This window comes from Falco peregrinus, chromosome 2 (assembly GCF_023634155.1).
Source record: "Falco peregrinus isolate bFalPer1 chromosome 2, bFalPer1.pri, whole genome shotgun sequence".
Classification (NCBI taxonomy): Eukaryota; Metazoa; Chordata; class Aves; order Falconiformes; family Falconidae; genus Falco; species Falco peregrinus.
In genome coordinates, this window is record NC_073722.1 from 89432348 (window position 1) to 89458764 (window position 26417).

General features: G+C 40.9%; 1 protein-coding gene across 2 annotated transcripts in view; it reads right to left on the reverse strand.

Moving 5' to 3' along the window:
* Positions 1-244: 244 nt before the first annotated feature.
* The window catches only part of SLC5A1 (solute carrier family 5 member 1), a 31691-nt gene continuing 5518 nt past the window's right edge, over positions 245-26417 (reverse strand). For both annotated transcript variants that reach the window (XM_055797715.1, XM_005233247.3), the window contains 13 exons: positions 19257-19361; positions 16813-16872; positions 16353-16457; positions 11403-11508; positions 11094-11174; positions 9747-9967; positions 8648-8783; positions 7764-7871; positions 6541-6691; positions 5770-5938; positions 3518-3733; positions 3106-3208; positions 245-2250 (listed from right to left, as the gene is read on the reverse strand). In XM_055797715.1, coding sequence (XP_055653690.1) covers positions 2027-2250; positions 3106-3208; positions 3518-3733; positions 5770-5938; positions 6541-6691; positions 7764-7871; positions 8648-8783; positions 9747-9967; positions 11094-11174; positions 11403-11508; positions 16353-16457; positions 16813-16872; positions 19257-19361 — 1785 coding nt within the window. In that variant the 3' untranslated portion in view covers positions 245-2026. The remainder of the gene's footprint in view (positions 2251-3105; positions 3209-3517; positions 3734-5769; positions 5939-6540; positions 6692-7763; positions 7872-8647; positions 8784-9746; positions 9968-11093; positions 11175-11402; positions 11509-16352; positions 16458-16812; positions 16873-19256; positions 19362-26417) is intronic.

The window sequence follows — 26417 nt, forward strand, 5'->3', positions numbered from 1 at the left end:
GCTATTTCTTTATCTAAATGGCTGTATAATTCCACCATATTTTTCTTTTTGTAACAGAACATGACAAAGAGGGATCTGGGCAATCCCCATTAAAGTCTTGTTTGCCTGTCACACATTACTACTACCCAGAGCCAAAACCTAGACAGAAAATTAAGTTTGTCTCCCATCATATTACATAAAAATCCCACCATTCTGTGAACACCAAATACTTCAAAATATACAAATACTTTAATACATACAAGTCTTCATAGCCCATTAAATATAATTAATACCATGGTCTTTAAAACACTCTTTTCACTGTAAGAAAAATTTTTGCACTGGTATTTATACGTATTGATTTGGCCTAAGCAAAACCTTTCAGTATACTGCAGGGATTACACTGAAGAGCAGCAATTCTACTAGAATCCAGAGCGTTCTGGTTTAGATCCAAATGAAGAAAAGGTACTGTCAGAAAATGATGCAGTGAGTGATTAAAGCTGCAGGAGCTAGCAGCAGCGTGGCGTAGCACACACAGAGGGACTACACAGGCTTTGTACTTCAATGCACTTATTGCAAGTCTGGTGCATCTTGGTGTAGAGTTGCACTGAAATGCTTTGAGACAACGCAGCATCCCATGATAGGTGTGCAACAGGAACAAGGAATTGTGGTGCAGCTCAACTACAGCAGTGTCTTGGTTCCCCAGGAAGCTGAATTACATGATAAGAAGGTCTATTGCTTTTTGCTTTGAAGTGTTAAATCTATCTTTTCCAGTATCTCCAGCTGGTATCAAACTTACCAAGTGGAGACAATCAGACTGGTTTAGCTGATATCCCACAGCTGTGACTATTCTCCTTCATGAACTGTTAACTCATACTGTCACACAGCATGAATTCCATTTCACAATTAAATCCTCAGAAGAAAGATGACAGCTTTGCAGAAAAGCAGTACAGAGCCCTCAAATGTGCTTGAAAGAAAAATGCACACCCGGCATTCCGATGCTTTGAACTTCTAACCATGTGCGTGGATTGTTCTGTAGTACAGTCCGTAGGCGATACATTGACACCAACCCCACCAGGAAGAAAGAGGTCCTAGTAACTGCGTGCAGACATTCACTTTGACATACCAAGATGGGAATTGATCAGTAAGAAATAAATATATATACACACACACATACATATGTATTTCAAATATATATAATATATATAGTGCATATATATAATCTATTGCGTGTGTATATATAATATATGTGTTTTGTATAAAAAAGCTTCACATTCAAGTAACGATACATATTAAAATATAAAGAGAGGGGGACCTTTTAAAGTTAACCTTAAACAGAGAACCTATCGTAAGCAGAATTCTTATTAGGATCATTGAGACAAGTTTTCCCTAATTTCAAAATGCAATCAACTGAGATGGTTAGTGTTCTGCTGATTACTGAGAAACACAATCCAATGAAAAGCGAGGAAAAGGGGAAAAAAGTGATAATGTTAAGTTAGATATAGTGTCAAATACATCAAATATACATAAATCCTTTACGTAAGATACCTCATGCTTGGAGGGAACAAAAGTGATTTTTTAATTTGCATTCATATGATCCCTCAGTTGTTGTGGGGGTTTTGTAATCAAATTATCGTATCCAAAGGAAAAAGGAATTTGAATGAAGAGAAGAAGAAGGGTTAAAAATCAAACTAGTATCATCAACCCTAAAAGGTAGTTCACAAACCCTGGTATGAAATACGGCTCATGCAGCCTTGTTCTGAACCTAAAATATGAAATGTATCACAAGTAGAGAGACTATTGGATGGAAATCCTGAACTTCAATTATCCCCGGATTGATTCAACATCTAAACACAAATTCTCTCTCTTGAAATCCCAGTAGCCTTCATCTTTAAATTGTTGAAATTATGGTCACAAAATCAGCGAGAAAATCACCCTGATTTTTTTCCAAATGTAGACAATGAAAATACTAAGTGTATCTAACTGTAAATCTACCCATCATTGGGTTTGCTTGACAATACAGTACAATTTCAGAAATGTAATCAGAGGTTTATGCAAAGAAGGCATGGCAAAATACAGCCACAGCCAACAGGATGATGCCATTGATATTCACAACATTTCTCCAAAGTGGCACTTCGCTTGTGTCTGTCAATTTCTTCTTCAGTGCTTCTTCTTCCTCCTTGCTCAGTTTGGGTCCTTTTTGTTGATCTAAGCCACAGAACCAGTTGTACGCTTTCCTAAAGCATCCCGGTTCTTCTTCACTTTCCTCATTAACTGGAAGGAATAACACACTGGTCATGAAATGTAAGCATGGGCCACTGCATGTGCTAGAATATCTCTGTGACTAAAGACATTCATATATTTAATATAGCAGTTCTGATTTACGGTTACAGTTACGTGGAAACATTTCAGTACAAGGCAGTACCAGAAACAAGTTAATATCATGTTTTCACAGCTCACCTGGAAAAAGAGTGATTTTCTACATGCTGCAAGAGAGCCTTCTGCAGAAGACACTTGCGCCTTTTGCAGCCTACAGACTTGGTCTGGTATCACAAAAGCAAACCATGCTGCAAACTCTAACTCCATTTTTTCAATACTTTCTACACTTTTAATTAAAAGACAAATAAATTAATTTGAAGATACTTATGAAAAGGAACTTGGAAGCAGAACCAGAAACCCAGCAAAGAGGGGAGGTGGGTTTACCCAGATGGATGTCTGGCAATTTGCTGTCATGGCACTTTGCACCAGATCCTTGGTCCTTCAATCCTGGCCACCACCCACTATTTCCCAGTGAATTCTCATCGTTTCACTCCAGGTGCTAGAGTCGCATGCAGTTCTGCCAGTGCACACCACCTCAGACCTAAAGCATCTCCATTGCTTTAGTCCCAGAGCTGCTACCTAGCTACCTAGAGAACAAGATTTTCTCCCTTCAAACCCACTTCACTTCTGATTTACACTAAGCTTGATAGATTGGTAAAAGGCAGTTTACTAGCCATTAAAATATGCGGGGTTTGAGGCTTTGTTGTTGGCAGGGAGGGAGGATGTCTTTGAATAACAAGCATGTTTCTTCAGGAATGAAATAGGAATACTCAAATATATTGATAGAATCTGTAGATATTCAACAGTTACCTGATTCCTCATCTTTTTCATCAGCTTTGTCCTGCTCCTCATCTGCATCAAGATCAATACGTTCTTCTTTGCTGTTCCGCAAAGACCAGCACAAGCGGTAAAGCTGCCACAAAACAAAATGAGCGTATAAATCTACAGCCTTACCACACAGAGACAAATCAGTCTGGCCAGTACATGAACAAGCTGTAAGACCGTGGCACCCCAAACATCTGTTTGGTCAATGTCTAAGATTATTAGGAGTCACTGAAGATTTGTGACAGATAAATGAAGACTATTTCCTTTGCTTTCTTGCAAGGACTATATGATGTGGGTAGCTGGAATGTCAGGAGGTGATATACCAAGTACCAGTGTTTCAAACTAGTGGTTTCATTGGGTTCCTTTTCTTGAGGAGCAGGACTGCAATATTACTCACATGTACATCAGGAATGGGCTTAGTCATGAAGGAGACTCCCAGGATGACGATGGCGGAAACCCCAAAAAGAATCATCGCAAAATAAAGGTAGTGAATCCCACAGATGATGAATGGGCAGTTGGAAGGGTTCACACAGCTGCCAGTTCCATAGGCAAACTCTGCAATCATCCTACTGAGTCCAGCTAGCAGCCCAACCATCAGGCCCCAGAAGGCACCCTGCAGACAAGGTGACAGAAGTTATCAAAATGAGTAAGCTCTGAGCTCTGAATAGTCACTGGAGGAAACACGGAAGTAGTTATGTGTGACATTGGCTTTGGCACATGGGTTTTAACCCACATACTTTCAGCAACTGTATTCACAGCTCAGTGTATTAATACAGCTGAAACGGATGATGATCAACAGCTCAGAGAAGGAATATGGAGGACACCTTAACCAGCTCATTTCTCAAAGTTCATCTGTCTCCAGACAACACACTCCTTATACAGGACAGGCTCCAGCCACAGACTACATATCCCAGGTGTTGTTCTCACGTCTTTTTATCCTTGAGGGCTAAATCCATGATGGTTCTAGCATGACAGAACCAGCTAGCAAGTGTGTGTCATTCCTCCTGGAATACGTATCTGGTTTATCTTCTAATGACCCTATTAGTAATTAGTGAAAAGTTTATTCTCGATACTTTTGGTGGATATTTTGCTGCTAGATATGTATTACTCTAGCCCAGAGTATAAAAGAAGCATAGGTATGTCAGGGCACAAACTGAAATATGGGAAATTCTGTTTAAAGGTAAATTTTGTTTGTTTTACTGTGAGGGGCATTGAACATTGGAACAGGTTGCCTAGAGACATTGTGGAGTCTTCATCCCTGGAGATATTCAAAACCCAGCGGGACAAGGAACTGAGCATCCTGCTCTTGTTAGCCCTACTTTGAGGGGGGGTGGGTGGGTTTGCACTATTCCAGAGGTGCCTTCCAATCTCAGCTGTTCTCTGAATTTGTGAAGTTGAAAAACTAATGGTGGTAACACACATTTATAAATCCTGATTAAAAAATATTCTAGGTTTAATGCCGGGTTTAAGAACAAAACCATTTTAATTATTCAGTGGTCAAAGTTACAAAAAGGCTTTGGAGTAGGACAAGATAGTTAATCCCATTTCTGGCAGAAAGAAGACTGATTCTGAGCAAGAAACGCTGATAAAATATACAAGTAATTACAATATTGGAGTTTATCTTATGCAAGGCTCCAATTCTCAGAAGCTTTGACTCTTGTCTTCCTTATTTACCCAAATTTAAATTGTGCAACATACACAAACCCCCAAAGACTATACTGAATTCTTACTCAGGTAAAATTCCAGCTAAAGCCAATGACAGGTTTCCATGAAGGACACAAAGATTTAATCCATCTGTGAGACTTAGCCATATTGGGATAGGAAATGAAACATCCCTTGTGTATAAAACAGGCTTTTCTCGAATATACGCACAAATAACCACCAAACTGGTCTCAAGAGAAAATAGTGAGAAGAAAGTTTAAGTGATATTCAAAACCCTTCTCTCTCTCTCTCTAGGTTTTCGCATTGAACTCATCCTCCTTGGAGCAAACCTGAGCAATAGGAAAGTATTGATATTCCCAGTATTATAGAAAGGAAACTGAATTCCTGAATATTGAGTTTTCAGAATGTCTGAAACCCCTGTTACCATGACTGGCCTGTGGTCCCATCAAAGCGTGTGACAGCCCTCAGGGCTTCTGAGTTATTTACTAAGGCTTAAGTACGATATTTCTCAGTCCACTGCTCTATGAATCAAAATCAGCGATTCCCAGGCTGGGAAACAATGTGTGAAAAAACAGTATGTTTATTTAAAAGAGCATTGACGAAATATATAGTGGTGAAGAGGATGGTGAAAGGTGGTATGTTTAGTAAAGCAGGTTGGTGACTAGTATCTTAAAAGATTACTTGCAAATATGCCTCCATAGATTATCCATTTGACACAGTTCTTGGCAAAGAAATAGATAAGCTAGGTTTCAGAGATGTCTAGGAATTCCTAGGTGGCCGTTTATTTATCAGATTAGCAAAGAACTTTTTCAAACTCATCTCTGAAACCTCAGGCCCTGGGATATGGAAACACAAAATCATCCCTGGGCTACAGCAGGATTAAAATAAAAATGAAGAAGTTGCTAATAAAAGACACTGAAACAAAAAAGCAGTTCTCCCAGTGCCTGAAGGAACATGCAGCGTACCTGTTTCCAAATTTGTACTTACCTCCTCATTGACCCGCTTGCAGAAGACGGCAAGCAGGAAGACAGCAGCAATGGGAGGTCCCAGGTAGCTAGTAACTGACTGAATATAATCGAAGAGCTGCCCACTTTGAGCTGACTGCACCACAGGAACCCAGGCAATGCTGATGCCAATTAAAAGTAACATAAATGCCCTGTAAACATAGCCAGATATTCAATTAGCCATCTGCTTAGAAGTATCTATTAGAAAGAAGCAGCAGCAATTAATCAATAATTTAAATGTCCATTTTGTATTTCAACCAGCAAGATCAATTATAATGGCCAATCACCATTGAACAAACAAAAGAAATCCAAGTTAGATAATGTGTCTGTCAAATATCGGTCAGCATACAGCTAAACATGCAGTCAAAACACAGAAAATCATTTTTCCTTTGCTTGTTAAGTCTAGAGACAAATCAATATCAGATCAACTAGAAGAACCAGCTCACCAGCGCTGTAGTATGGGGTAGCATAAAGCCTGTGAAGATTTTTAAATAGTTCCCTTTGAATAGCAGTAGGAAGTGCTGAGAATTAGATCAGCTACTTCATGCACCACGGCCAAATAAATTGGAAGCACAGTCTTTTTTTGTTTTTCCACAAGGGAAGCGTGCGGTGGGACAGCCTGTCTGGCCACAGGAGGCCACTGCTTCCACTGCCCGCGCCCTGCAAAAGCGGGGTTTCACCCAGGCTCTCAGTGCTTCTTTTGGAGGGCTGCAGGCTGCCGTGCAGCCAGTGCTCGCTTCTCGGCGGCACTCACCTTCCAGCTAACATGAGCTCCTTCTCAGATGGTCGCGACCGAATTTTGGTGTAAATGTCCATAGTGAACAAAGTACTAGCACTGTTAAAAATGGAAGTCAGGGAGCTCATAAGGGAGGCCAACATGACTGACAACATCAGACCCCGCAGACCTGAAATACAAAGATAGGCGAACTGGGATGAGCATTCCATGAAGAGTCGCAGCACGTGGCACCACCCACAGTGCTGTCTGACCCTTTCCAGCCAGCCCGCTAGAAGGGTGTCTGGCATATTTATGTGCTGATGCCTGCCTGATGTTCTCTTGCAATGCAGACTAAGTCTGCTGAGCTTTGGAAAAGCTATTTACAGCAGTAACAGGGCAACTCTTGAGCTTTTAGAACATAGGTACTTCTTTTGTGAATCCTGTCTGATTAAATGCTGAAATAAAAAGAAAAAAATACTAAGCAGACTTTCCCCAACAGTTACAAAAATAATTTCTCTTGTTTGCAGGCAAGTGCTCACTTGCTTGCAGTATATTTGCAAACCACCTGTTTGGGAAAAAAAAAAAAAAAGTTTCTCTTACTGTTTGAAAATCAGAGTAAGGCACTTTTCCAGATGGTATGACCTAGTCAACACAGTATGGGGAATTACTGTAGCATTTGAGTAATACTATGCACAACAGTTATAATATGATGGTTAAGTACTAAAGATACCAAGGAAGTACCATGGTCTGTATAATATCATAATCTGTCTTTCCAGCCTGATGAACTAGCTGTGTGGTTTTCTGCAGAAATTTATCTTCTGTGTATACATTGTCCTCTCCAGAGCGGTACCTTATTTTCTCACTGAACAGGTGTCCTATGCGACAGTGTGTATGTAGAATATTTTCCTCTCACCTCAGTGGGTTTAGCAGGACTGCAGGTGTATGCCTCCAACTCAGAAATCAGAAACAGAGACAGTCTTTTCTAAATCATTGGCAAAGTAGGTTATTTTTTACCTTCACAGAAAAGGAGCTCAGTTACCATTTCATCACCCAGTATTTGCCAGCTAAGAGCTGATGTCACCATGTAGCTATTCTAGACCTACAGCTACAACTAATACAGACTACCCATTTGATTAATAGTACCTAGTTCTAGCAAGAATTTTTGAACTAAGTATGGGACTTGGGTTCCCTCTATCACCTGTTTTTGCCATCTGGCAGCATCGCCTTTCCTAAAACAAACAAATAGACAGACAGTGTCTTACCATCTGGCATAAGCTCTACTACTAGTTTTGGATAAGCAATATTTGTACAGCCAACTGCAGTGCCACAGTACTGCTGACAGACTTCAGGCACAACACAAGCCACCACATCTGAGGAGAGAATAATGAGACAGGGTTAGAGAAGGTCATACAAACAACAGATTGCTCCTAAACTACTAAGGCTTCTAAAATTTATCTCTGTGTCAAACCACTGGATTGACATGCTTGATATCATCCTTAGGTCTGTTGGCAGGGAGGAAGGTGATTCTAAGCCTCTACCCTTCCTTTCATTTCTAAAAGCATATTGAAAAGTGCTACAGGTAAAAAAAAGATAAATATTTCAGCATTAATTTGTCAGACCAGAACTGAACAACATAGACAGTAAGTTGAAAAACAAGAAGAGGAACACAAGACGCCTCCTCCTTCAACCTGAACATCTCTCCTCTGGCTGCTGCTAAACATACCGATGGTTAGAAAGAAGGATGATTGGCATCTCCCCCACACTGCACCTGGGACCCAAAATGGCCCAAAATATTGCTGTCTGTGACTCTTCCTCTGCATGCCAGCACAGTATCAGTCCCAGACAGCATTTTCCATTCATTCAGCCAGAGCGGGGCTGTAACAGACAGACAACTGGGAAGGGACACTGGAATTTCTCTCCCCTAAAATAGACAGCAATAGCATTAGCAGAAAGAGGGAAAAGAGGAAGGGAAGACCTGTGGCTTCAGTGTAGTTAGGTTTTGTGCATACATGCGTCTGGACAATTTGGATGACGATGACAATCTAACAGGTATTTTGGAAGGGACAGAGAACAGGAAATTGAGAGAGATTGACAGTAAAATACAAGCAGCAAGAAGAAATTTGCATTTCTGTATACACATGCATACCTGTATACAAAATTCGGCTGATCATTCCAGGCATCACTATAATAAACATGGGCAAGAGTTTCAGGTAGCCACACATGATACAACCAGCCTTCACATGGGACATGTTCTTGCCAGAGAGACATCTTTGGACAATAACCTGTCAATGAGACATGGCAAACATGCATGACTCAACCACGAACAGCATTTCCATGAACACACCATGCCAAGTTCCAGACACCTGGTACTTCTTAACCTCTGTGATAGTGAAAAACCCTATTTACCATTTCTGTCACTAGGAAGAATAACAACTACATGAAAAACAAAGGATATATTTGAAATAAGCCAAGGAAAATATTTATCCAGTGGATGTTTAAAAGGTAAGACTTTTTGTCACAAGATGTTCTTAAAGTAGACAGAGTAAAAAGCCAAAAAGGAATAAAATATTTACCTGAGGAATAGATTCAATTACATTGGGGTTTTTGTTAATTTGTTTACTAATTGTGAAGATTATCTTTCTCACAATTCAGCATGCAGGTAGATCACTTGCTAGAGGTTGGACACATTCACATGCCGCAGTGACAGGAGCACACTTTCCTCTACTCCTGTCAGTGTGACCTCTCAGGGAAACTGGATGGTAGATTTTAGGGAGCAGGAAGGAGGACTGGGGAAGAGTCTCCAGACTGCAAGACCCATCACATAAAGAACATCTTCCCAAGACTGTGCATGCGAAGATGAAAGCCGCACAAATATGAAACAAACTATTACTGAATGGGGAATAATACCTAGAGCCAGTCTATCAAGTATCATGTGATGCATGGTTTCCTAAGTAAATGTTCACATTACAGCCTCTCTGTCTTTTTACACATGGTCACATACAGGAATTATACCCAGTATCTGCTGGGCACAGTGTATAAGAAGAATTGAAAGAACATCCGTTCCATTTTCTTATATGTGAAAGGGGTTTAGAAACCAGAAACTGAAAAGTTACTGACCACTCTTGAAATAACTGCCATTTTTGTGACCCAGCTTTGAATTACAGTGGGGGAAGAGCACCCCTAGATCACACTAGATTGCAGAGTTTTGTGTTTGGCATTTCCAAGGCATGTGGCTTCCACCCTACCTGATCGGTGCACCAGTACCACAAAGCAATGATGCTCAAACCAAAGACGAGCCCTGGCCATGGCAAATCTCCAGTGACGGCATCTCGGAAGATGTGAAAGGCATCCTGCCGAGGAGTGTAGCATTCTGAATTAATTGTAATATTCCCATAGGAGATATTGGATGGAATTGATTCCATGTACTTCTTCATGAAAGCATCATACCCCCCTACTTCAACAAATGCTGAAAAATAGAAAGTAAAAGTAGTAATAAAATATTTAATACTGAAATCTCAAATAGAGCTAAAGAAAGTGAGAAGAAAAACCTCCTTAGTATGGATGTAAAAAACCCCTAGCCAGTATATATCAACATTTCCAGAAAACAGTACACAGTGTTTTGTAAGTATCCACCCACTCTAAGTGCCGAAGTGACCTTTATTTTTAGGTTTCTGTTCAACTCACAAATGTTGGTTTAGGCTCCCCTGTCTCAACATCTCTTCTACATGCCTTGCCAAGAAGTGAGATGAAGATACATTATTTCCACATATTGTTAACCTAGGGAGAACCTAAGGCAGGGTCTTACCAGGTCAGGTCAGTCTGGAGTTATTTCGGTTGTAACAATGGTGGAAACATTTAATTTCAGTGAAAGAGCTAGCTAGAGGAAAACCAAGCGCTGAGGAACGGGAAGGATAACAAAGACACTACAGATTCATGGAATCTTGTCGCTACATTCTTTCTTATGATCCTTTCCTATTAATCCTGTTTCACAGCATGATTTCCGTTGTAAAATGCATATGGTCTTCTGGACACACACGTTGTCCTATTCATAAGCATTCAGTTTGTATCTTTTGTCCAGCAACGTAATGACATCCACAGATCAACTACAAGCTTTACTTAAAACGCTAATGTGTTAGGGTTGATTTAACACAAGCTAGCAGCTAGAAACAAGGGAAAACCATGCAATGTGACCAATAGCTCTTCACTTTGAATCAGAAATTTTCATGCATAAACATCTGAATATCTATGAAATCATGATCTTCTTAAAACAAGATACTCTCTGAACTTAAGAGTATCATCATCACCTGCAAACAATTCTGCTTTTACCTCATTAGCCATCACAAGTCCTATTCTGTCATGGGATGCTACATATTATGTCACATATTCAACAGTGCTTTGGAGATGGAGTTACTAAAAGGTTTGGCAATACGCCTATTCTTTGGAAACATGTCTGTTTTCTTCCCTGATAAACAGGTATATGAACCAAAACCTGCTGGTTAAGAAAACAGAGTTGCACACTGCAGGATCCACTTCCATAGCCACTGTGGGATTTGTAGTTGAACATTCCAGTTTAATTCATCTGATTTACTTACCAAATCCCATGAGAATAAAGGATCCCACTACCATGATAAATGTTTGTAAGGTGTCAGTGTAAATCACAGCTGCAAGGCCACCTAATGGCAAAGAAAAGTCAAGACAAATAGGTTAGCCCCTCTGCAAATGCCTCAGTGGAAATACTTTTTTTTTTTTACTTTTCTCACCACCTCTCTCTTTCAAAGAAAGACCATTGTAAATATTTCCCCTTTCAGGTTTTCATTTCTCCCTTCTTACCCACCTCCCCTCCTCTCTTTTTTCTGGCTCCCCCAACTTTTTTGACGTATCAGACTGCTCTGCAGACTCACCCGTGATGGTGTAAAGAGCAGTAATAGCAAGCAGGATGATTATGGCCAAATAAAGATTCAGCCCTATGGCCAGCTGTATAAATACAGCTCCAGAGAATATGTCTGCCTATAAAAGAAAAAATGATAGATTAAGCAATGTTTAAATTCATTATGACGGCATATTACACATTCATGATGAAGGTACTGAAATACACAACTCCACCCCTTACAATACTGCACACACACACACACAAAAAAAAAAAAAAAAATTGAGACCAAAATAGCAAAATAGAGGCCATTTTAGCACAACAGCCAGTTTCCTCTCAGTGCTGTGGTGCTTTCAATACAAGAATTGTAACTACTCAAAGAATTTCCAGGTCATTTTCAATGGATTGTTTTAGATAGACACAGAGTCACCTCACTACTTTGAGCTTACATACTGAAAAACAGCTTAATAACAAAATAACTAAAACTCAAGTTACACTTCCTTCTGTGTGCAGGGATGGACTCTGTGACGGCTCCAAGATGCAGAACAGTTTCTTCATTTAATGCTACTCTATAAATCTCTTACTTTTTCTTTACTCTTGTATACATGTAGTATTGCTAGTCTTGCTGGTTCAGGACAAAGGGTGATTAAAGGCAAACATCCTATATTATCTCTACTTTTAAGCTCCTGTCAGAATAATTTACATTAGCTGGCTAGCAGAAGGAAACCTTTAGCTCTTGCATAAGAAAGGAATTGTTCAGATTTCAGTGTAACGCTCCGGGATTTTAATCGTATTAAATCAGTTCCTGATTTAGAGCTAATTTCCATCAATGTTAGTTATCCAAGTTTGCAATCAGAATAATCTGCCCCAGTGCACTTGTAACGCATTACTGTGAATTGTGCTTTAATTAGAGGTTTGCATCTGTACCTATCCTTGCTCCTGAGCATCTAGTTCAGGAGCTCATCTCCAAGCCCACCTGCATACCTCCTTTCTGGATACCACACCACCTATACAAGGGCTCTACACAGGGAGTTCCATCCTCATCTAACAGTACAAGTCCTAGTGGTGTTCAGCAAACTCAGGAGCTGCGAAATGCTGCAGGAACAGCGCATATGCAGAGTCTGAGAGACATAAACAGCGCTGCCTATGCCCCGAGGTAAAGCCTGCACACACAGTTACTGCAGGGCAGCTGCTAGGCTGCAGCTGGCTGGAGGAGCAGGAGGGTCCACAGGTCAGGCTGCAGGACAGCCAGAGCCTGAGATCACCAACAGGCACTCGCACCACTTTTGCCCACGGCTAGGCTGAAGTAAGGCAGGGCAGGTGTACTAATAGCAGTTCTGCAGCCTGGCTAGCTGGGAGATGCTGGATGAAGAACCCCTCTTCATTCCAGAGACACTGAAACCGAGATTCCAGGGTATGATCTCACCCTTAGTTCACTCTAGAGAATGAGGAAAAGATACGGACCTCTGCAGCAAAAGGTCCTCTGACCCTACTGCCCTGACGAGAAGAAAAAAACCTGAAGCAGAGCGTGAATCACAACAGAGGTGCCACTCCCAAAACTCCTCCACTGAGGCAGCTTGAGATGATTCGATTTCTTACAGGTTTTAGTTTGGAACTGGGAGCCAGGACTTCCAGCTCTTATCCCCAGTGGCTGTTAGACCACATCCTTTGTCGCTTTTGTCTATGATAATATTTTTTTCCTATCTTTTCACACCACTGATCAGTTTATGTCCCAGATCTATCTTTTGTTGTTCTTGGCTAGTTTAGCCTACCTATCATCAAATATTAACAGTCCTAAAAAGAACCCCAGAAAGAAACGTATAAATTATTTAGCATCCTGAGCAATCTATCAGCTTCTTCAGATTGCTTTTACCTTCCAACTTCACTGCTCCTCCTTTCTGATAAGATTATTGCCTTTCAATATTTCCTTGTTTCTCCATTTTTATTCTTTTATGGACACTGATTAATCTCTGTCTTATCTCTGAATAGACTAAATCTTTGCATTGCAATGTATCTGTCCAAGCCATGTACAGAACATGCAGGAACAACTGGCAGAACATGTTCCAATTGAGTGAATCCAGCTGCAATGTTAACGTGGGAGTCAGGGCAGTGGCCCATGCTCTTTACCCCTACACCACGCAGTCCTAAAAGCAGGTTGTCCTTCTCCCTCCTCTTCGCCCAGTAAGTTTACGCCCATACATTTACTACTGAAATGATGTACAACAAATGTAAAGAAAATTATGTAACCCATTTAGACACTCCAGTTTACAATTTCTGATTTCCTCAAAGGCACTCGGGTCTTAATTCCTTTTTGTCTTGTCATAATTTAGTCAATTACTCTCCCTCAGGCTTTTATTTTTACTAGGCCATTTTCTTCGGTACAATGACCAATATCAGCAACACCAGTGGCTAGCGAGCCCACGAAAGCTGCTATGGGCGTTACTCACAAAGCAGTGCATGCTTAGGAAGCGCATACACCTGTGCAACAGAAATCCTTCGGGCTCAAAACCCACCTGTGTCCTGATCCCAAAGATCAACACCTTGCAGCATGGCCTTGTCTGGCAAGTGGTTGATTCACCACAAAACAAGGTAAGAAGTCAAAAAATACACAGAAAATGGGCAGGAGAAGAGAAATGGTAACAACCTTGTACAGAGGTGTACAAAGGGAATCTGAGCATCACATCATGGTGGGCACTGGGCCAGAAAGAGCACGCCAGGAGTTACAAGACCTGACATATTATGTTGTTCATTAGAAAACACTGTAATAATTATAGTATTAACAGCATTAGATAACATGTTAACGTATCAAGGAAGCAGCACATGAAATCACCACCCAAGAAACAAAATGCCACTCTTCCACAAGGATAAGTGGCAGTAAGTATCACTGCCAGTCAAACTGCTAGGCGTGACTGCCCGTTAAGGGCAGGGCAGAAACCCATCCTTCTATATCAAATCTCAGTACGCCAAAGATCACAAGACAGTGTTTGCAAAGGCAGCAGTCAAGGAAGTAAAATGCAAATCTCCAAGCTGGCTGTGGCATGGATTGTCAACACATGGGCATGTCTGGATACACAAAGTGCCTCTAGGAAGAGAGACCTGTGCTAGCTTGACATAGCATGCATATGTCCACACAGCACAAAGAAGTTACCTACCATCCAGGAAGGAACAGGCCTTCCCTTTCTGCCTCAGGAGCTGGTTCATCTGGAGACAATTTGGGCATGGTGCTGCATATCATGGTATAGAAAAACCTACTCTGACATCCTCCAACAGTACCTGAAACCTCCAATGACCCTGACTGTTCTGCCTATTCTGAATAAGATACGGCAAGTAAATCAGACCTGGGCAAATCCTGCCCTGCTGAATACAGTGGCCTAAGACAACAACGCAGAAGACATTGTTTTACACTACAGAAATCTGAGCCAGATTTCTACATGGGACAGCACAGTCAGAGTTGTTCTGGGCAGATGGGGGAAACAAAGGAAATGGTTAGAGGAAATTGTGCGCCAGATTTTTTCCCCTGCATGGCACAGAGACATGAGCTCCACAGCAATTTCCCACACACATCTGGAATAATCGGGTTGATGGGAAGCTGGGATGGGCCACTGGTAGAGTGGGATTCAGGTAATCTGCTGCTGTATGGCTCTCTTGACTATTGCTTTGCTCCCTGCTCCCCGGTAAGACCTGGCCACAAGAGCAGAAGAGCGTGTTTCAGCCTCATCACCCCAGTGGAAGCTTATAAGGAAAACCTGTCTTGCCTGGAAGCAAGACACTCCAACTGAAATGGGGTGGAATCCCATGACCAGATCCTTAGGCATGACAGAGGCTGGAAATAAAAGACAGGTAGTAAATTCAGAACCTGCATAACACCTTGATGGGCTCATTATAAACATGTGTTGCAGAATAGAACTGTGAGTCATCTGACTAGAAGAGTTTCTCAGCTGCTAGAGCTGCCAAAACTCTGTCACACCTGGGATTTCTGGTTATAGTAGTTAAGCACAATGGCAGCAAATTAACTAATCCTTTTGAAACACATGGAAATCCAACTCTGAGGCCAGCTCCACAGTACCAACCTGTTTAATTTATAACCTTCCTAAGGATCAGTTATCGTGAAGATGTGAGAATGAGAGCAAAAGGCCAATCTTTTAGCTTAAATTGCACTATTATCACTCAGCTCCGATTCAGAGGGCAAAGAGTAATTTGCCATGGCAACTTCTGCAAAACAACAGATTGAGGTATGCCTGAACTGTGGACTTCTTTAGAGGCTTGGTAGTTTGAAGATATATGGAAAACACCAGCTGCCTTCACTACTTCACAGCAACACAACCACTTACTTAATAAACATTAACTTCATAGCACCTTAAACTTTATACCAACCACTTGCCCATTCAAAGAATCTCTCCACTTCTTTTCTTTCAGCTCAGCTGTTGTAATTTCTCTCCTTTGCATTTCCCCACTCCCTTATTTTTTAATACCTATTATTCTCCTTTTCTCCATAGTCTCTTCCTCTTTTCCCTCATCTACTATTACCGAGGGCTTGTTCACCAGAGGATGCTCAAAGAGATACATATGAAGTTTGGGAACAAAAATTGCTGCTACACGTTTCACGGATCCCGAAGATAATAGACTGTAATGCAATACAGTTTCCCTCCACTCCGACTTGTTCTAGAGGAAAGCATAAGCAGAAGTAAACCTTAAAACCTATTTAAAAAAAAAAAAAAAAGCAGAAAGTACAGCAAGCATCAAGAGGCATCGCTAGGAAGGAAAAAACTTGGATTGCAGAACAGAGATTGCAGAACAGATCTGGATACACAATCTCACTAGACAGAATGAAGAAAACACAACATCATATTTTTACAGTGCTTAATTCAACCAAAGGCTCCAAATCAGCATAAATTGACCAGCTGTGTGAGCAATACTGTAAATGGGAATTTGTTTTCTTTACGTCAAGGTAGGATGGAAGAAATACTGTAAAAGTGTTACTTACTGAGATCTTTGTGAAAACATACAGGATCAGAGAAAGGACTGACAGGTAGACCTGAATCCGTTTCCCACCAAAACGCTTCTTCAGATACTCTGGCATTGTCACCACCTGCAGTGGGGGCAGATAAGGTTTCAGGTAATGGGGAACAGATACAAAGCAAATTAGAGGAAGTTTTTTTGCTACTCAGATACTGTATGAGTGGAGACAAAGGGAGGGAAGATGCAAACACAGTTACAAGGAAGAGCAGCTCCAGGAATCGAAGGAGAACAAGGAGAGAGTACCAAGCACTTCTCATCACAGGTCTCAGAACAAAGAACCCTCACTTGTCAAATACATACAGACATCATATAGTACAATTCTAGCACACTTGATCTCCTGCCATTCACAATGGCTTTGCAATATTCAAGACCTGGTCCACAAACATGAGCAGCAAAGAAAAGCATCACGTACTGTTTTCACTTACCCCAGCTTTGATGTAGATGGGCACAAACAGCCATCCTAGAACAACCACAAATATCAGAGCCTGCAGCCAAGACAAGATCAGCTGAGTTAGCCTCCTCTAGACAGCACCCCCACAGAGCATTTATCAAACCCAACAGCAACCAGAGAACACTGAAATCACATAAACCTGGGTACTGTAGGGGTGACAAGGGAGGAGGGACTGCTCTGTCCTTTGATTTACAGTTGAAAATTTGGGAATGAAATCTTGGCCAAAAACTTGTGTCAGGTTTTATACAGCCTGGATCTCAGGCTACACTCCCAGAGAAGCACACATGATAATACATATTCTGGAAAGACAATTGATTTCTGCTCACAGACTTGCCCTCTAGTATCACAGCACCACTCCAGCAGCAGCACCAGGCTATCCTAGCCCTGTCCAGGGCAAGCTCAGGGAGCCTGCTTTAATAATGGTTAAAATGCAACCAGCCCAAAAGACTATAATTTCTGGGAAATATTAAGGAAGGTGAGGTTTGCTGCCTGAGACCTATTTGCTAACAACTTGCTCCCAGAGCCACTAATGCAGGTTGCTTTCCCACTCAGAATCAGGCACGCTGTAACGGTATGCTGTGACATCTGCAAAGTACTGGGGAGAGTAGCACTTCTGATGATTATTTTGATCATTGACTGCCTTCTGCACTGTGTCTGTGTGAGATTGTTGTAAAACATATGGCCATCTCACATTCTGTACAGGATGTGCCTCATGCATTTTGTAAAATATTTTGTATTTCAACATTACCATTCCATAGTATAATGTGTGTTACCATGCGTATTTTGCAAACTATAGATCTTAGTGTATTGCAGCGTCACAGTTTTCTGACTTATAATGGCTAGGAAATGCTGTCTGATACAGAGTTGTACATATTTAAATAGACAAACACAGAACAAAAACCTGCTCTCAGAGCTGCACTCTGAATTCATTCTGTTGGCAGGACTTAGAGGGCTGTCCTAACTGTTATCTTTTAAGTTCTGCCCTTAGATCAAAACCATAAAGATGGACAAGAAATACTGGGCCAGCTTCTGCTGTCATACTAATACAACTTAGAAATTATTTCAGTGGAATAATAGTGAACACAAGGATGATAACAGTCAAAGTTAGTATTTCTTTCAAGAGGAGAGTCAGATTATACAGCCAAGAGCAATATTTCCACCATGTCTATTAACCTGTACACTAGTCCCTCTATGTCATAACTAATGAACTATATAGTATATCTGCTCAAATACACAGATGCATCATTGCTTCTTCCTAAACAACAATTGTTGTACCCTGTGTATTGATATTAGTCCACAAACAAGGTCCCAGGAGATGAAGTGTTAGAGGTGGATACGGCTGAAGAAGGATACGGGTCCTAGAGATTTGAATACCATGAAATTTCAAGCAGTGATCGTTCTATTTTGTTTTACTTAGTTTTAGTATAAAGAGAAGGGCATTCAGGTTTGTTACAGGACTAGTGTAATCAAATAGAGAAAAATGTCAGATTAATTATGCATGTCTCATAGAATTCATTTTAGCCTTTATCCTTCTCCTTAAATATGTATATCATATGAATACTCGACTATCTGCAGCAACCATGCACTTGCTATAGAAAAAAGCCAAATCCCTCAGGGTGGTATGCTTCTTTCACTGAGCAAAATTGAATGTAGAGAAACTGTTGACCTATGTATGCTCATTAAGTCCTTTGTGTTATGGTATAATCCCTTCCATGAAGGTGAATTCAGCAGAACAAGGGCATTACTACCCACACCCACAGAGCCTGAGAATACAAGGAAATGGACTGTTTTAGCTCACGTGAAACTCCATGCTGTTGCAGTTAACACTACTTATGGTACTTCAAGTAGTTCATTTAAAGTCAGCTTGGGTATCTCTACCCTATACTTCAACCATAAGCAAAACACGCATAATTAGAGGAAGGAGAAAGTAAAGAAGAAAAGTTACTTGGAATGCAGGTGGTTGTGAAGGATGCCCAAAATTTCTTATAGCCTGTGAAGAAACCAAAGCCCCTTCAACAATTCCTACACAGCAAAATGCTGTAAAAAATACTATGGATTACAAAATTAACTGATAAATTCTTCCCAACATCCTGCAGTCTGAAAGTGCTCTTTATAAATATCTTAAAAGTATTCAAAAGAGATGTACAAAGAGAATACATCAGGTTATTTGGTTCAAGTGCTCTCTAAAAAGCTTCATCCAACAGAAGCAGGTCATGTGCTCCCAAGTGTCTTGGACAAGGAGCAAGGAAGATGAGCTAAATAGTGGATTGTGTTGGCACTTACTGGTCTGTACAGAAAACAGGTGTTGCCAAGCACAAACTTTAACAGTCCTAAATTATTTAGGCAGTGTTATTTTGATTAATCTCTGTAGATAATTTTGATGACATAAATATATTCACTTAAATGCATGCCACTTACATTCCATTCATATCCTCCAATGGCAATTCCTCCAGCTGCTGCTGTTCCTGCTATTCCCACAAAATGTCCACTGCCAATGTTACTGGCAAACAGAGAAGCACCAATCTGGAAACAGAAAGAACAATATTTGGCTCTTAGGCCCTGTTCATAGCAACTTGAAAAAATCATGTTCATTTGGCAATTTGAACTCATGCCTATCTATCATCATAAGATAAGAATGATTGACAACTAACTTCCCTGACAACTTTCAGGACTCCCTTTTATTGCTCCCCCTCAAACCTGAGACTCCAGCCATTACATCTACAACAATGAGAAAGGATAGGATGTTGCATAGTAGATCTTCTTCCAATTGAGTCAGTTTATTACACCAATATAGATTTTAAAATATTTGCAAAACTTGGCTAACTGACATTTGGATGACGTCCAAACCATTAGGGAAGATGACTGTGATCTGTCTTGCTCAAGGAGGAAACAGTTAGTGCATACCCACTTGTCAAAGTGGCCCTCCCTACTTCATATTCCACAGTCTTTTGAACTAAATGTATCATCGGTGAGAGCTGTACAGACCTTTTACTTGATTTCACTTTTATTCAAAAGATATTTGATTATTGAATTAAATTCTGTAAGCTGCACGGCAGAAATACCTGTTGAGAAAGTGCTTCTGTTAGATACAAACAACAGGAAATCAAGGAGTTATATTTCAGAAGTGCTGGGTGTCTAAGACCCCCAAATATTGCACTGAACGTACAAACAGAACAGTGTGGAGAACATAGGAATTGATGAACAGGGAGGCATTTTAAAAAAATGAAAGGTTTAGGTTGGATTACAGACAAGCAGGAGCTGTTCACATAAGACAGATGTGCCAAAGGATCTAATTCTTTATCAAATAGCTCAGACAACAGAAAAGATGACAGAAAAGGTATGAGCTTCATTTCCTCAAAATAAAACCATTAAAGGCAGCAGAAATGCCTAGTGATAATTTACAAGGTCAGATGTTAAAGGACACAGGGTGAGAACTCAAGCATGAAAAAGGTTGGATTGGGTATCGCAAGCAAAGATGTGAGCTGGATGTTCTGAGATGAAGCAATGTGAGTGAACATTTTTAATTTTTCTTTTATTTTTTTCTACAAAGAAGAAAAGCAAATGGTTAAAAATCAAAGCATATAGAAAGTAGGCAAAAGAACCTCTGTGACCAGCCTGTAATGCTCTCATTTGAGGCAGACCTCTTGTGTTGAAAGATCTCAAGGTGCTGAAAAATGGGGTTTTAGACATATGAACCTAGGACCTGCAGCTGGCACATTCTCCTTATGTAGTTCCCAAGTACAGGTGGCTGGAATATGCTCAGAGTCCCCTTACAAAAGGGAGAAATATTCCTTGTCTGCAATTCACTTGGAGATTTTTAGGGTCCTAAAATGTACATAAAGGGAACAGTTACAAATTTTCAGGTCTGCAGTCACTGCAGTGAGTAGCAGTAAAAACTGAGTCAATCTTTCTGAGAGCACAGGGACAACTGACTGAGATTCAGGAGGGCAAAAGGGATTTCATCACAGAGACCCACTTCTGCAGATCAGATTTATTCTATAGAGCTATGCCACAGCCAGGAACAGCAACCATGCTCTTTAACTCACAAACCTAATGTCTAATCACAAAATAGATTTTCCTCCCCCATTTTTTATATGCAACATACAAACAAATTCATCAGAGGATTCCATTATTTCTTTTCTCCTTTGCTCAGTTTCATCTCCTGATTTCTTCTAGTCTTTTTGCAGACTGTTCTTTTGCTGTGACAGGACACATACGTCTCTAAGTTCACTCAGTTCTGGATTTTTTAAAATATTTTTTTCTTTTATTACACATTTCTAGAAGTCAGTTGGGCCCTACAGAAGTGTAACCAGTTTGTCAGATGACAGATATTTGTACAGGAATTATAAGTGTTGCAACAAGCATTAGCAAATAAGCCAGAGAGATCACTGGTAAGAATGAAAACTTTTTCTTCTAACCTCTCTGTGACAGTAACGGTGTTTTCCCAGCAATGATCATGAAGAAACAAATACCATTTATAGCAAGCATGAGCACTGTTGTCCAGTGCTTTCCCTTGGAGATGAATAATTAAACTTAAATCTAGGTTACTAGAAATGCAATCACCAGAAAAGATTAACCACATCAATCTCTGATTTCATTTGATGTGTTCCCTCTCCTGTTTCAAAAGCTTAAAATGTGCTGCAAGCAGATCCAAGTAACAAAAGCAGCTAATGAAGAACTGACAGCTATAGCAAGCTTTAGCTCCTTGCCTAAAACCCCGGGACATACTGTAGCACTCATTGACAATCCTGTGTTCCCAACTTTTCGCAGAGCACACTTGTATGGCAAGAAAAATACAAACCCAAACCAAAACAACACAAAATTACCACATATTTAGGGCCAGCGCAAGGACAAAGCAGTGTGAATGCAGGTACCACCTTCACTTTCTAGATTTTCTTCTCTGAATCCCTACAAACACCCAGTGCAGCAGAGCTGTAAGATCAGCACATTCTAGTAACGGATGCAATTTTAAAAATGGGGTTTAATGTTATGTACACATGGAAAGGTAGAACATGGCTTCATAGCTGGGAAAACACATATTACTCTGAAAACTGCAGTGTGGTTAAAGCCGGAGGAACGTTTACCAAACATACTTGCACTCTGTTAGCTGCTGATGCCAGAGGGGAAAGACAAATTTCCAACCTGCCACGGCAGTACTTTGAGGATGAAGGAAGAATGCAGGTGAGCTCTGGGCCCAAGCTTTCCTGGTGAAGTACTTACTGCTGTGGTATTTGTGTTATAAATTGTGTATATAAAGGCTGATTACTGGAACTGCTCCATTTACCATGGGTAGATGCTGCAGTACACCTATGTGTGCCCTAAAGAACGCTGTGCTGAACCGGGGATGGGGTGGTGGCGATGACAGAAGGAAACAATTTTCTAGAAGTGTTAACTTCTCAGCGAATGTGTTCATGAGTTGATTTTAAAAACAGATCTAGGAGGAAAAGCAAAGAAGAAAGTTGATTGAAAGGAACAAAAGCTGTTAAGAGGGAAAGAGAGGACAAACAACTGAACTAACCTGAGGCAAAGGTGGAACATTAACTCTCTTAAAATCTTTTAAGAGGTCAGGTTTTAACAAAAGTACTCTGTTCAGGAAAAGTACCACCACACTGCAGATAGATGATGATCGCTCTGTTTTTTCCAAGTTATTCATTAACCATTTCACCTTGCTCTTTTCATTAACTTGAGGATGCACTGACATCCCAGCACTCGCTGTTCCAAATCATATACAATGTACTTTACAAACCAGTGACCACTGCAGCGACAGCGTGCAGGCTTCACAGCTTACAGCTTTTCTCCCTCCCAGGACCTGCTAATACGTATCCTACACCCCTAATGTCCGCTTTCCTGCTTGAAAGTGTTAGCTTGGCATCAAACCCTTTTCCTTGATCCCAACCATGCCCTGCCTATGGCCTTTTAGCCCCTTTACAGAGATCAGCATGAGGTCGTGAGGTGTCTCTCCTCCCAGGGGTCACCTGCAGAAGTTGCTTCCTAAACTGCTCTTCCCTGGACAAATGTCTCATTCCCTTCTTTGAGAACTGCTCCTTGACAGTGTCCATGCTTTTCTTTAACTCACAACTCTTCCCTGCAACATGTGACTGTACGTTGATGGAAGGCCATCATTTTTTCCTACCTCAGTTTTTTGGTATCACTCTTATAAAACTTTGGAAAAATCGGTATGCTGCTTATAATGGAATAAGCCGCCCTTCCAAGGCTCTGACACCTAAAGAAAAACGTGTAGTTTTTTATTCTGCTTTCAAAATTACTCTGCAAACTCTATGTATTGCATTCTTGCCAAATTAAACATTTATGTACTTCCCAATTCACTAAGCAAGAAAGATGGACATACAAACACATCAAATATATCTCTGACTTCTGAAGTTGGAACAGCCCAGTTGCAAGCAGGCTGATCTGATACCTTTCCACCTTTGTCCTGTGAGGCAGAAACACCACCTCCCAGCCAGCTGGAAAATTCTGACGGATTCTACAGAAATCTGTTTCACTGAACTTTTCCTTTTCTACCAGCACTTCGCTTTGATTACTTTATTATTCTTTTTACTCTGAAAACTTCACACTATTCTTTGCATGGAACTTGACAAAATAATTTAATGTTTTATTCCACTTTACCCAACAAAAAAGGAAATAACAAATCTTATTCTACCAGAGTTGTCTTTCCTGGCTCCTCCTAGCAGCATCAGATTCAGCAAGTGGGGAGAATTCTGAGAATATGAAAAACTTAACTGGATGGAGAGGTCAGAGGAGGCATGCCAGTGGTCAGTTTTGACGGGTATCAAAATAAGCCATGCAGAACCAAAGCAAAAATATGTTGGCTTTTTTTCCTTAATTCTTACCTGTCTTACAAAGATCAACATGTGACAACAAACAAGCTGAGTTACATTTCTGTTTAAAGCGTAGTGTGTCCTTGACTCTGCATGTTTCCTACTTGCTGCTCAGTAAATCTTTCTAACCATGACAGCCGGATTTCAGATGCCCAGCAGATACTTTGTCCTATTAGCGTTTATGCCTCAGGCACTGAGGTACACGAGGTAACCCATACTTTTGTGCAGACAGCTCTGTCTGCAAAACTACAGAACCTGAAGAACAAAATTCAAAAGCAGGAAAGCTTCAAAATTGAAGGGTTGTTTTTTTCAATTGTGCATGAAACCCTGTTAATCCTGTAAGAGTGGCTGTTAGCGAAGCTGACTCTTCTCTGGGAACAGATACTTCATTTCCACGGTAGAAAGCATTTGGCTGAACCTAACTGGTCCAGCTAACAAAAGAAGCTAAAGTTGGTTTGCAAGACCTACTGTTACAAATCCGTCACTTCCCTCAAGCTTCTTTGTGTCTTTTTGGAAAGAGCAGAGCTAGTTATGAGTATTTAAAGAGCCATATGTGTCTTCCCTGAAGACATTTCCTTCAAAGCCCAAGAGACCAAAACCAGTTTCTTGAAGATTCTTCTCTCAGTTCCTGTAAAAAGAGCGTGGAAAGGGCACAGCATTTCATACCATTAGGATTAACCAATGACGGATTTCAATTTCTGGCAATAGTGAGAATGTAATTATATACCTTGATCCCTAATTAACTACTGTCACTACTGAATTGGCTCATCTACTGCATAAGAGCAGTGATTTCAGTGAACAAACACTGAAGGACCTATTACCTCAGCAGAAGAGTCAGAAAAGCCTAACCATGGGCTTGGTTCTGCAAAACACGAAGCGACGTTCACGGATCCTGCTGCAGCCAACACTCGGAGCCTGGCCCAGGAGAACTGTGTTGCCTCTACTTTATACACAGTGAAACTGAATCACAATCAGGCAAAGTGACTGACAAACACTATAAAAAAAAAAAAAACAAAAAAACAAAAAAACAAACCCTATCAAAAGTGGAACTAACCTCCAGCCCTTGATTACCAGGGTCTGCTCTAGTCTACTAAACCACAGCTACTCCATCGTTTAAGTGAACAGAATCCCTTTCCCAGGCTTGTCAGTAAGAGATCCCATCACACTGCTAATGAGCCTTTTCCCTTGTGCTCTCAGAAAAGCCACTTACGGCTGCCCTGTGTAGAACATATCACAAGCACTGACAAACACAGTTTAAGGGAATTAAGTTTATAACAAGTTTGTGGAAGGGTTTTGTGTTCTGGGTGGGTTTATGTTTCGTTTTTCTCTGTTCCAGAAAGCAATTATAGGGCAAGGGTCACTATGCTGAAATGGCAGGGAAGAAATCTGATAAATAAAGAGTTCGCATAGAAAAAAACTTCCCCCACCCTGCATCTTACGTGCAGACTGTGGAAATCACATCCGCAAACCTGCTGAGAGTATACTCTGTCCCCTCACGCCACTGATGAGTAAGCTGAACAAGACTGGACCCAGAAGTGACCCCAGAGTACTTCAGCTACACGCCCCCAGCTAGGCTGTGCCGCTGATCACAGCCCTCACAATCCGCCTCACTGGCCACACTTCCTGAGCTCACTATGAGGATGTTATCAGATGTTATGTATCAGAGCTTTCCAGAACTACACCAGGTTAGTCCTGATGTGGCACAAAAGACTAGTCAAAGCACGGGAAAAGTAAAAAAACCCACACAGCATTAGCTGTTGCAGAACCGAGATCACATCTTGGACTGAACTTTCTATACTTTCATTGGTTTCCTAGTCGTTTCAGCCCAGTTTGCACCAGGTGATGGACATCCTATCTACCTGCTGAACTGTGGGGAATAGGTGTTTTGGAATCTCTTGTTATCCAAGGCAAACTTTCCAAGGTGGTGCTGCTGACATGGTATTTAGTTTGTGGTTTGAGTGCTTCTCATTTGTTTATTTTGTGTGATACCAGGATGAATAGCAAGAAGGGTCTGTTTTTATGGTGCAGGAAGACACTCCTGACATTCCAAAGGGAAGTATTGAAGGGGTGGTCTACAACTCCACTGACAACTAGCACTTCATCCATGCTGAGCTTGCAGTGTTTGGGAAGGAGGGATGACCCTACCAGCAACCACTGCGATGTTGGGTCATCCCTTTTGTCTTCCCGCTGGAGGACGGGAGCTTGCTGAATCTGTCAGGTTAGTGTTGGCAGAGAACTTGGAGTTAGATAATCTTCCCAGGGGTTCAGGGAAAGCATTAGGAGTTCTCAGTGGCACCAAAGCAAGACAGAAGTTTTTTACAGTGAGTCTTTCCTGCCTTGCTGCTTCCACCTTCATTTGCATCTGCACAAAAGGGTATTCATATTCACCCCTGACAGGCATACAGAATTGCACAAGGTTAAAACCAGCCCACTGATCAAAGTGACAGTTAAGCAAAGTAATCTCTCCCCCTAGAATGATGGGATTTATCTTAAAATAACTTGGAAACTTTCTCTTTCCTCAGTCTTCCAATGGAACTTGAATTTTCTTAGATCTACTATACCAAACGAAGAAACCTTTTGCTGTCATTGGCATTTAATCTTTCTATGTCATTAAAGAGGCAGTCCCAATGCCTTCTGAAGGCAGAGAGCAGGCTCCCTGAAGCACAAGAAGACTGAAAGATATGTAGGTATTTCTGCATCTTACTTCAAGAAAATTCCTACCTTTTTAGACAACAAATAC